General features: G+C 34.8%; 1 protein-coding gene across 9 annotated transcripts in view; it reads right to left on the reverse strand.

Annotated features, from left to right (window-relative positions):
- NAV3 (neuron navigator 3) overlaps positions 1-12132 on the reverse strand; it is a 773547-nt gene that overhangs the window by 35564 nt on the left and 725851 nt on the right. For 7 of the 9 annotated variants that reach the window (XM_074325380.1, XM_074325379.1, XM_019753173.2 and 4 more), the window contains 5 exons: positions 11708-11819; positions 4487-4608; positions 3430-3450; positions 2576-2748; positions 837-990 (listed from right to left, as the gene is read on the reverse strand). In XM_074325380.1, the coding sequence (XP_074181481.1) occupies positions 837-990; positions 2576-2748; positions 3430-3450; positions 4487-4608; positions 11708-11819 (582 nt within the window). The remainder of the gene's footprint in view (positions 1-836; positions 991-2575; positions 2749-3429; positions 3451-4486; positions 4609-11707; positions 11820-12132) is intronic. The other 2 variants (XM_019753172.2, XM_074325383.1) reach the window with 1 other exon arrangement.

Here is a 12132-nt window from a genome sequence, read left to right on the forward strand (position 1 = left end):
AAAAGTATTGTTAAACTCTCATAGCGAATGATGACATTTGTAATACTCTGAATTCATGGAAAGTAGAAAATCAGAGCAAAACAGTATACATAAGGTGATTTAAAATTACTTCAGGATCTTAGTTATCATCCGAAAAAGTTTCTGTTCCTTCAAAATGGGGCACTCAGCTCTTAGAAATAACAAGAGCTTTTTGATGAATCGATACAGCGGTGGATGAATCTGCTTAGCAATAAGCTTTTCTTATTTCATTCATCTGTGGTACCAGTGATGACCGGTTTGCAATAATAAAATGAAAACTGAGTCTGAGCACAGAGTGTTTCTGAATTGAGCCTTCTGATACTTCCGAAAAATACAAAAGCTTTTCTTTTACAGATGGCATTCTATGTCCCTTTTCCTTTCCTATTTAGAAAGCTTGAATTGTACTTCCTTAGTTTTCGCATTACTTTTGTTTTTCAATAGTAAATAGATAAAGGTATTTGAAAGTCAGATTTCCAAAGAGCATGGGGAAAAAAAAGCCATCATAAAGGTAAATCATGGAAAAGTGAAGAAGCAAGGACTATAGTTGTCGCTCTAAAACATTTAGCTCTCAGGTAAATCCAATCACAAGAACAAGTGTCTCGAATGGTCTTGGTGTGCAACTGGCCAGCGTGTACCACCGTTTCCAACTCCGGATTTCTCCATCCGGTATTAAGAAATAAGTTGCAAAGACTGAATAAACAGAGGACCTTTCCCCAAAGGGATTAGGGTGAGATTTGTTTTTTAATAATGAAGAGAAGAAAACAAGCAGCATTTTAAATTGCTCCAGTGTGTTTCCTTGAAGGGGCTTCAACACTGACCTGCATCCGGTTCATGGCTTCCCTGATCTGATCGAGATGATGAGCAGAGCTGAGGGCCTCCAGCCGAATGTCAGTTAATTTTAATTCCTTTTCTCTGAGCTCACTTTTCAGCTGCAGAATTATCTCAGCCTCCGCCTCCGTGCATTCACAGATCCTGAAGAAGGAAACAGACACTAAATCAGTGGTTGGAGGAAGCCAGAGGATTAGGAAAAGCAATGCTTCTTTCAAAAGCTGAACTCTAATATTATCCAGCATGTACAGAAATTATTTGTTGCTGGTAAAACCTAGAGAAAAGGAGAAAGAGTTTCACAAACTGTAATACAGTCACAGGTTCAAAACTGAAAATAGTAGCTTTCTTTTCCATTAATCTTTCCTTCCTATTTTCTGAAGTATAAAAACAATTAATTATTAGTGGATATAAAGTGATCCTCAAAATTCCCCAGCTCCTGATATTTATGGGGCTGGAGATTCATAGTGTCACTACATATCCCTCTCCCATTTTTCAAGGGACTTAAATCTCTATTTGCAACATATGAAATATTCATTTTTAAAAGCAAAGTTGTGTCCTTAAAATGTTGATTTCTTGTTTTATAAAACTGTACAAACAACAACCTTATTTGCCACAATACATCTTCCAGTTACCATGAAAATTCAATATAAATATTGTAGAAAATAAATCAGAGAAATTCGTTTTGGACATTTAAATAAAATGGATGAGTGTTATATAATCCTCTGGCTAGGCTCAGCTGATTTAGGGAATCATAGCTAATGAGACTAAATCACAGTTTTCAACCCATAAAAGCAGGTTCACTGAGGGCTCCTTGAAAGTCATATACATTATATCCTTATTGTTTTGTGGACAGCTTTGTAGGAAATATGTCAAAAGAATTTGCTGCATATTAACTAACATCATTTCCATTTAAAATGTGAGGACTATTTCGCTGGTCACAAAACGATAGTGCTATGCTCTCCCTTCCTGCATGAGATATGAAATGATACAGGATGTACAAGTGTCTTACATGGTGTTTAGTGGTCCTGTTCTATATGACAGTTCTAAGCTAGTCATTACCATGTGTACACAAGGAAATCTGGTTTAAATAGTATAGAAAACAATGAGACTCATCAGAGCACATGTTTCTATATTCTAAATTTTTATATTTTCTCGCAACATCAAAGAGCAGGCGACGAAAAAAATGCTATTCTAGATTATCTAATACAATTAAAGAAACATGGATTGCAGTTTGGCTTTAAGATACCAGATGTCATTTACTCCAAAAACAGAAAGACAGAGGAGATTTTTTATTTTATTTTTGAAATACATGCAAGGGATTTTAGAAAAAGCAGAAGCGAACACTGCCTAGGTTAGAACCTGGATCTTTGCAGGTTTCATGCATCACACTCCATTTTACCGGGATCTATGCTTGTAGATCACAGGGCCATTTTGCCGTTTCTTTGGTGGCCAGACAAGAGGTGACCTGCATTTAACGCACAGTTAGATACATGGACAAATGCATGTGAAAAGAAGTGAGAATAATAACTTAGCAAAGTGGAGAATCAGATCAGATTCTAACATATGAAAAAATGAAAGTGAAACAAATGCTGCCTGACATTCTACGAAGGATCTGGAAATGATTCATAAGCAGATGGTGCTGCACTTGTGAAAGCACAGCCTGGTAACCTTTGGAACACACGCATGGGATTGTCCTGCAGTTCAGCACAGTGCAGAGGGAGTGACTTACGCCGAGGCTGACTGTGAAGGCTTCATGGATGTTGACCCACAGTCACCAGCATTATGCAGCAACTTGGGGGATGCTGGAAGGGATGAGTCAGTAAGCTCCTCAATGTCCGAATGTGAGGAAGGAGGCTTGGTGGACTTTTTCTTCCCAAAGGCTTGTTTGAATGAGCTTCTCAGCTGAAAGAAGGACAGAAATTACCTTTCTTGTCTATTTGCACTGGGAGAATTTTGCATAGGGGCGTTAGTTTGCAGGTGCCATCCTAGCCACTGCCTGGGGTCAGTATGTATAAGCAGAGTATTAACAGTTGCAGCACAGTATCTCTAAAAAAATGATACCGTGTTTTGTGTTTTTGTTTTATTCTTGTATTAATCCAGCACAGCGCAAACATGGAAGGCTTTTAAATAGTGCAGGGTCAAGGGCATGGCTGTCAGAGCACTCATTTAAAACTAACTACCTTGAAGGGATCTCATTCCCGATACTTTTCTCTTCAAGGCAATTTGTTTTAAATGGCCACTTTAGCGCTACAGTGAAGTCACGTCCTGCTGACAGTACAAACTTAAATAGCAAAATGAAATCAAATTCACCTAACACTTCATTAATTGTGATTTTCCATTCAAATTTTCAGTTCCCATACTGTTCAAAACCAGAATTGGTATCCCCTACAGCTCTATTCAGAAAGTGGTTTTTATTTCTTCTCTTTAAAATTTGAGATTAAAATGAAAAGGCACAAAGGAAAGACATACAAGGTAATCTGTTTTTAAAAGGTATAAAAGCCTACTGCCAAAATGAATAGCATTCATGCCAAGGTAGGGTGTTTTTTATAGATGCATGCCAAACTGTCCACAGTTTATATTCACCTCACTTCCTCTAGAGTTCACCTTGCAGAAACATGAAAGAGTGTGCAATTACAAATCAAGGGAATGAAGGCTGATCAGTACTTTAAAATATTACCTGCATACACATTTTTTAAAACAAGAAAGATAGTTCTTTCATTATTTATAGAGGCACTCTCGTGGAATCCTGATAGTTATGTTTTGGATTCCATCAAGATTTGTACTTATTTAAAATCTATCTTTGTTTCACGGAATTAAAAGAAATCATTTACTTCACTGTTTTTTTTTTGTTGTTTGTTTGTTTTTTAATTTTGCAGTGATAACACCTTCCCCTCAGTTTTTTAGCAATTGCTTAATATTATACAATGTATTTCTAGCAAACTTAAAGCATAATTCTGTTATAGTGCATTTCTATATTTCTGCTGTATTCTCTTGGTAGAAAAAACAACAACACAAAGCAGACATTAATGTAGTTAATTTCTTACAAGGCAATACTGTATGCACGCTATAAGATCTGTTGAGGTGAGGGGTGGGGAGGCTTTCAAGTTCTCTGCTTTCCCTTTTCCCAACTCCGTTTCTTCTCCTCTTCCTCCATCATCATCATCATCATCATCACTACCACTATCACACCATCACCATCATTCTGTCACCATCATTATCATCATCACCATTGTCACATCATCATCACTTTCTTCTTCCTCTGCACCATAAACCCCTGCTCTAAGTCATTCATTTATAGATGGTATCTTCGTGTTCTTTACAAAACGTCTACAAAGTCAATATTAGTGATTTTTACAGATGAGAAAATTTAGGCTCCACCCAAAGGTGAACTAACCTGCCTAAGATCCAAGTAGTACGTGGCAGAGCTGGGATTCAAACCCAGGCTCCGTTCCAACTCTAGACCATATGCTCTTCAGCACCATGCCACCCTAATTTTGGCAATGAATGTAGCATGTGAGGTGCCAATCACTTGACTGAGACTCTTTGTAAACAGCAGCAGCTCTCTACAGCCCCATCTGAAAACAGTCTGACTCATTGCGCCATAATGAGCTTCAGCATTAGATGGATGATGACAGCTTACCCAGTTTTTCTTCTTCTTTTTCTTGGAGTCAGCGTCATTACCACTGCCGATGCTGGAGTGGCTGGTGGCACTGTTGATACTAGAAACACTTTCAGAGGAATGTTGTCTTCTGATGCGGAGATCTAGCAACAGACAGAGTATCACATTTGCTCATAAAGACTTTCAATCTGAACAAATAACACTTTGAGGCTTTCTGAGAGGAAGTCCCAAAATAAAAGTCAACATGGCTTTGTACAGATCATTTTAATGCAGCTTTGGTTTTACAAGTTTAATAATGTACAACCATATTTGCTTTAATTAACTGGGTTATCTGCATTAAGATGCAATGGGAATCTCACATGAGTCTCTAGCCCTGGTGGTTTAATGAGTTCTGAGCTTTGTCCAAAAATGAAATGTTATGCTAGTAATTTCTACTGAATACCTGGATCAAACTGCACTTCCAAAATGATATATTTCAAATGATTAGTTCCATGGAGTCAAAGGAAACTCATAATAGCATGATAATTAATTGTCTTTTTAATATCTGTGCTGTGAATAAAGTTACTGAAGCCAAATATATTAACTTTCCATTTCATAGAACCCTACCATGTTAGAGCCAAAACAAACTTTGAAAGGCATCTAAGTACTTTATCTCACAATGAGGAATTGAAGTGCAAAGAAGTTAAGTAATGTGACAGAGGTCAAAGAGCGAATGAGGGGAAAATCCTTAAGAGATTTTGGGTAGACTGCATTTGCACATTAAACAGAAAACATATTTAAGATGGTGCAATTCTTCCATCACAGCCCTAATTCCTGTTGATGACTTGGAACAGTAATAACAGTAACAATAACAACAGGTAATAATAAAGCTAGCTTTTATTATGTGCTTACTCTGCCCTGAGAATATCTAATTTTAATCTTAAAGTAAACCACTAAAATGAGTTTTATCCTTAAATGTAATTTGTCCATAGTTACACAGCTGGAAATCAGTGGAACTAACCAGAGACCTGGACTGATGCTAAAGCTACGTGTTAAACTGCCATGTCTATGGCTTCTCTCTATTTCTAAAAAGCATATGGTGCTGCTCTAGTTACATGTATAAAAGAGGATAACGTTTTATATTTAGTCACTTTTTGAATATGTTCACTTACTCCATACAATCAGTTATAAGATTTACTTATGGTTATTAAAACTGAAATTGTATCTACTCACAGTGAATTGATGTTAAGTATTAATGGAGACACTAATAGTTTATAAAATTGTTTTTAAGGTCAAATCTGCTTTTAGGCTATTTCAATTACTATATGTAATTAGCATCAATGTAGACTGGCCAAGGAAAAAAACAAAACAAAACAAAACAAAACAAAACTTAGAAAATGTCAAAAATTACTACATAGCTTTCAAATAGTTTCCATAGAAATAATAGTATAAAATCAAAGCTTTCCAGTTGACTGATTTATTTATCAGTAAAATGACCCATGGCAATGAAATTGTAACTGGCTACTTTCAAAACACATAATAAATGAGTATACATGGAGGTATGCAATGTGTGTACACATATCTCCACCCTTACACTCATATATATATATATATGCATAACAATAAGTACTTTAATTTTTCCATTAAGATATTAACATGCTGGCAAATTTTATAGGAAGGAAAAAATAAAGCTATGTTTTCAGAATCCCTAGAGTTTGGTCTCTTAAAATATTTTTTAAAAATAATGATAAGAACGTTCATTATTTTTGCATGCCAAAATCATTACCAATACCAAAAGCTAAATCAAGATATATATATCTTGATATATATATGTATATATATATACACACACACACACACACACACACATATATATATATAGCTTTGATTCAACAGTAAAGGAGCATAAGTATCAATCAACTAATATAGAAATTATATTAATAATCAATAGAAAAATAGGTGTAGGAATTTATTTGTGTTTTAAATTTCTGCTGCAGTTGGCTATAACCTTTTCTGAACAAGATGTATATTTGCTAGTTTTTCCCTAATGATTGACTTTCACAAATAGAGCAGATGTATTAAGTGTTAAAGTATTCCAGAGTTTTTATTATATCCAAAATTCATAAATTGTCTTTGACTTTGATTAATCCTCAATTTTAAAAAGATAGGTTAAAAAGAATATTGCCATGGAGATACGAAAGACAGTTTGTGGAATATAATCAATACTGTTATAAAGATTTTATAGGGTATCAGATGGGCACATGTCTTATTCGGGAGACCACTTCATGGACAGTGTAGATGCCTGACCACTGCACTGTACACCTGAATCTGAATGATATTGTATGTTGACTATAACTTAATATAAATAGTCACAGGATATGGAGTATAGCATAGGGAATGCAGTCAACGGAATTGTAATAGATATATATGATGTCAGAGGGGTAATAGATTGGGGGAGGAGGTTATCACTTTGTGAGGGGTGAAATGTCTAACTATTGCACTGTTTTGTACACCTGAAACTAATAAAAAAATCTACAAAAAAATAGAAAAAAACAAAACAAAATAGAATGTTAAATAAAAAAAAAAAGATAAATTCTTGTAATCATAGGTCAAAAGTAGTCTTTGGAGGTATTAATTCAACTGTGACTGTATTTCCAATAAAGATTAGCACAATATTCGAATCAGTACAAGGAACATCATAGAGCTCAATAAAGAATGGTGGACCAAATGAATACGAACAATGGAGAAGCTTATTTTAAAAGCACATATTTCAATTGTGTTTGTTCATGCATTCCTTTTGCTCATCCCACCCTTTGCACCACCACTGCCCCAGTTCAAACTATTAATATCACCATCACTTACCTGCTCTATAGTGAGAATAGCTGTCCAACTTACTCACCTCCAAACCATTCTACAAACACTAGCTAGAGAAATCTTTTTTTAAAATTTGTTGGGGTAATATTGGTTAGTAAAATTTTATAGGTTTCAAGTGTAAAATATGTGGCGATGGAAGGAGAAACCTTTTTAAAAGAAAAGCTCCATCGTCACTCCCTAACTTAAGACTTCAATAGAGTCCCATTTTAATAAGAATAAAAAACATTTCAACTCCTAAATATGACCTGAAAGTCCCTCAGTAATATGGTCAGTGTTCATCTCTTCAACCTGGTTCTATTTATTTCACCTGTGCTCATTACCTTCCTTGTATTTTTTCCATAAAGGCATTCATCTATTTTTGGTCTCTAGAGACTTCTTGAATGCTCCTCTCTCAATATTTACAATATGACTTGATAATTATACCTGGATCTCCCCTGAAGTGTTGCTATCTCAGAAAGGCCTTTCCTGACTATGCCACCTCTAGTAGGTTCCCTGGTGCCGTCGCTCTCTATGATACTTATTCTTGTCCATTTTAGAATTTATAACTATTTTGGTATGCACATTCAGCCACACCAACGATCATAACAATCATTTATTTTCTGCTCTCCTAGAGACTAAAAACTGATCGAGACAAAGACTGTGTCTATTTTGTTTACCATTTTATATTCAGGGCCTCGTGCAGAGATTACAGCAAGTACTTGTTGAATACATTTATTCTCATTAATCATTCAACACAACTATGTTTGCCTAACATTCTTAAAAAACGTTTACTATTGACAGCGATTTAATACGTGTTTTGTTGAATTGTACTTGGTATATCTTAAGGAAAAACTATTGCATGTTTATGCACAGAGGTAGTGACTTAAAAGGCAACAATTGATTTTGAAAAATATAAATAAAGGTTCCAATTACCTTTGCCTTTCAGCCTTATAATAATTATTTTGTTATAAGGTCATAATTGTTATACATAATATACATAAATTACCTTTTGTTGCAGTGGATTGTGAGCCTTTGAGTACAGAACTCCCCCTTTTTTATATCTTTTTATTTTTTAAACTTTTATTTATTGAGGTGTGTTTTTCCAGGAACCACCAGCTCCAAGTCAAGTAGTTGTTTCAATCTACTTGTAAAGGGCGCAGCTCACAGTGTCCCATGCAGGGATCCAACCAGCAACCTTGTTGTTAAGAGCTCTCTAACCAGCTGAGCTAACCGGCCGCCCCTTTTTGTATATCTTTGAATTCCAGGATCGAATAGCGTGCCTAACACATAGCAGGAGCTCAAGTAATGTTTGTGAATAAATAAATAAATGTTTTCTATTACAGACTGCTATTATTTATCAGACTTTGTGATGCACAAATATGAAGTAGAAAGTTACGTTAATAAATTGTTTTCTTATTTTGTCATAGTTTGATATGTCTAAAAATGTGCTGCCTCACTCTAAACATGTATTTTAAGATTATAAATTAAAACTTTACCTGATATAAATATTTTAAAGGTCTCATAAACCAAATTTCAATATTATTTCAGAATACAAATTTACAGCCTATACAACTGCCTTAATAGCCCATGGAAAGATACATAATAAGCCCAACTGACTATTTATTTTCTTCTCTATGTCAATGGTCAATATAATAAGGATCAGTTTGTGTTCACTGACGTAATATTAAGTTTTAATATTACAAAAATGCAATCGAAATACCCTATATACATGCAACTCTTTGTTTGTCTTAGTTTTTAATCTTGTGAATTTTTTTTACTCTTTCTTGACCAATTTGAATACTAACTGCTATCATTTTCTTTATTTTAGGCTCCTCTCCCGTATTTCTGAGCAAAGGAATTCCTGTTTCTTTAATTCTAGTAGATACATTAAGCTACCTGTTACCTAAGATAAAAGGAATCTGTCCAGAAAGTTTTACTTCAGTGACTTGCACTGTTTTAAAGAAAGGATTAAGCCTTTTTAAATCCCTTCTGGAACTATTTACGACGTGAAGCCTTAGAACATAAGCCGCTTTATTATAACACTAAGATAAGCTTTAAACATGCAGTAATTTTCCATGCAGCATATAAATCAACTCCCCCATATGGAAAGTTGTTAAATTGTTAACAGCAGTAGCCCCTAGAGAAATAGTTTGTCCTTCAATTTAAATATAGCTCACTTTATATAATTGTTTTCCTAAAACTTAAATTCAAATGTATTTTTAAAATAATATTCTTTTCTATAAAATTTGAATATGCTCCTTTTATGTGCAAGGCATCATCACAGCCACTAGAATTAAAACCAATCCAAAACAAAACAAACACCCTACCATAGATCAGGAAAGGCAGAACATTAAATAAATTAAGCCACCAAAGTGTAATGCAAATGTTGATAGGGGAAGTAGTTATTTCCAGAAACATATTACAAGGGGACCTAATGCAGCTTGAGGTTAAAGGAGGCATATTTGGGCAAACTCTTGTAAAGTCTCAAAGTTTTTATGCTGAATACACAGGGTAGAAAGTTCCAAGTAGAATACACAGAATATATAAAGAACTTTTGAAGAATTGGAAGTTCAGGGTAACTGAAATATGAGCTATAAGATGTGACAAAAATGCAACATAAAAGGTTTAGAAGAGTATCTAGCACATAATTGGTAACCAATAAATATTTCTTGAATAAATGAAGCTGACAGACAGAGATTCTGTCAGGTTAAGGAGTTTGTATTTTCATCCTAAAGGCAATATGGGATATCTGTAGATAAATTCTGTTGGACAATTGCTCTAGTTTCAGTGTAAAGAATGATGTAAAGTGGTATAAAATGAATAGCAAGAAGGTTTTAGGAGTTTCTGATTATTGTTCAGGGAAGAGATGAGGGATGTTGATAGTATGGTCAGAGAAAAAGTCACAGATTTAAAAGATATTTAAAGGGTGGAATCAGCAGATCTTGGCAATTTATTGAGGGAGGAGAGGAGGGTTTATAAATAACATTTAGATTTCATATAGCCAGAAATCTAAATGTTATTTATAAACCCTCCTTTCCATTCACTGAGCCAAGGAAAGGAACACTAAAGACAAAGCAGGTCTGAGAGGGAAGATGACAAGGTCAAATTTGGAGATGTTTAAGGTGACAAACAGACATCCAAAGATAACCAAATGAAGTTCTCTCTGGCAGCTGGACATACAGATCTGTAACTCAGGTGATGAGCCAGGCATGGAAAAATACATTTGATAGTTCTTCACACAAAAATGATAATTAAAGCTAGAGTAGAAGAGTTTGTATAGAATTTTAGATAGAATGAAGAGAATCATAATGCAAAAAAAAAAAAAAAATCATAATGGAAGAGAACTTAGGACTGGGTTCTAAGAAATATCAACATTTAACAGATGGATAGAAATACAAAAGAAACCTTGAAATAAATTTCAAAGGAGGAGAAGAAAAACTAAGAATGTGGATGGATGTCATGAATATTAGGAAAAAAATGAATGTTTCAAGTAGGAAAAAATAGACATCAGTAGCGAATGCTGTTTTCATGTCAAATACAATAAGAATTTAAAGTGTTGTACTGGATTTAGTGTCATATAAGTCATTATTGATCCTAGAGGGAACAGTTTTGGTGGAGTGGTGGGAAGAGAAGCAACACTCTAGTGGTCTGACATGTGACTGGCTGCTGAAGACATTGAAAAAGTCCATAAAACTTTCCCAGAATTCATCTGGAAATGGGAAGAGAGATGATAGGCATTCAGGATTTAGGAAAGGATTTTTAAGCTGGTAAAGAGATGAACATATTGGATCTATTGAAAAGAGTTAGGACATGAATACGTAGAACTTATGTAAAGAAAAAAAGGGATAAGACATTGATACAGAGCATTTTCTCAGTAGCAAACTGAGGGGTTGGGGTGGTGGCAGAGAAAATTATTTTAACATTGTTTGGAACTGCTGAAACATAGTAAAAATGAAAAGCAGACCAACTTTTAGTGCATTTTCTTGTGTCTTAAAATTCTCTACAAGAAGTGTACCTTTAATTGCCTCCACCGAGTACAAGTTCCTCCCCATCCCCACTACTTTCACCATTTTGATTACTTTTTTGACACAGTTCTAGATTTTCATACTCTTTACTGGGTTGGTTTTGCTTGAAGTCAGATATGAATGTATTATCCAAGCCCCCATTCCCAACTTCAGCAAATCAAGTAAAGGGAAATGTGTATATGACTGTAGAAGTAAATTGCTTAAGGTCAATTTAAAAATGATTTGATAATGACAGCTACTGTTCTGAAATTCTGGGATTCTGATTGCATGAGAACCAACTTATTATAAAAGTCAGGGTCACTGAGTAAGAGCAGCTTTTCTCCAATTAGTAAATAAAATAGATGACTATTATATTGATGCAAAATGGCAATCCTTTTAAACAGACCTTTGGGAGGGTGATCTGGACCATTCAGAGCCCCCTGAATGGCTGCCTGGGCAGCAGAATTCTGGGCCTTCAGCATTTCGATGGTTTCTCTGAGTTCTATAAGTTCAGACTCCTGTGAAACAAACAGAATTTGGAAGCTTTAATAAAACTTTAGTACCTAGAGAGAAAAAAGTAAAATGCCCATGCTGTTCAAAATTCATTATCAAATGGGTTTGATTTTACATAGTGCTAACGTCCTGGGACATCTGGATACTTGGCCGACCTTGTCAAGTTGTACTTAACAGCTCCTTACTTTGCTAAATGTAAAGGAGAATTTAAAAAACAAAAATTTTTTTCTTGGTTATTCTCCTATAAATAAGATCTGAATAGCCCATATTTTTTTCAAAGCCCAGAGCTGACCAGTACAACGTAAAGTGAGATATCAC

Source organism: Rhinolophus sinicus, linkage group LG02, assembly GCF_036562045.2.
Source record: "Rhinolophus sinicus isolate RSC01 linkage group LG02, ASM3656204v1, whole genome shotgun sequence".
Taxonomy (NCBI): domain Eukaryota; kingdom Metazoa; phylum Chordata; class Mammalia; order Chiroptera; family Rhinolophidae; genus Rhinolophus; species Rhinolophus sinicus.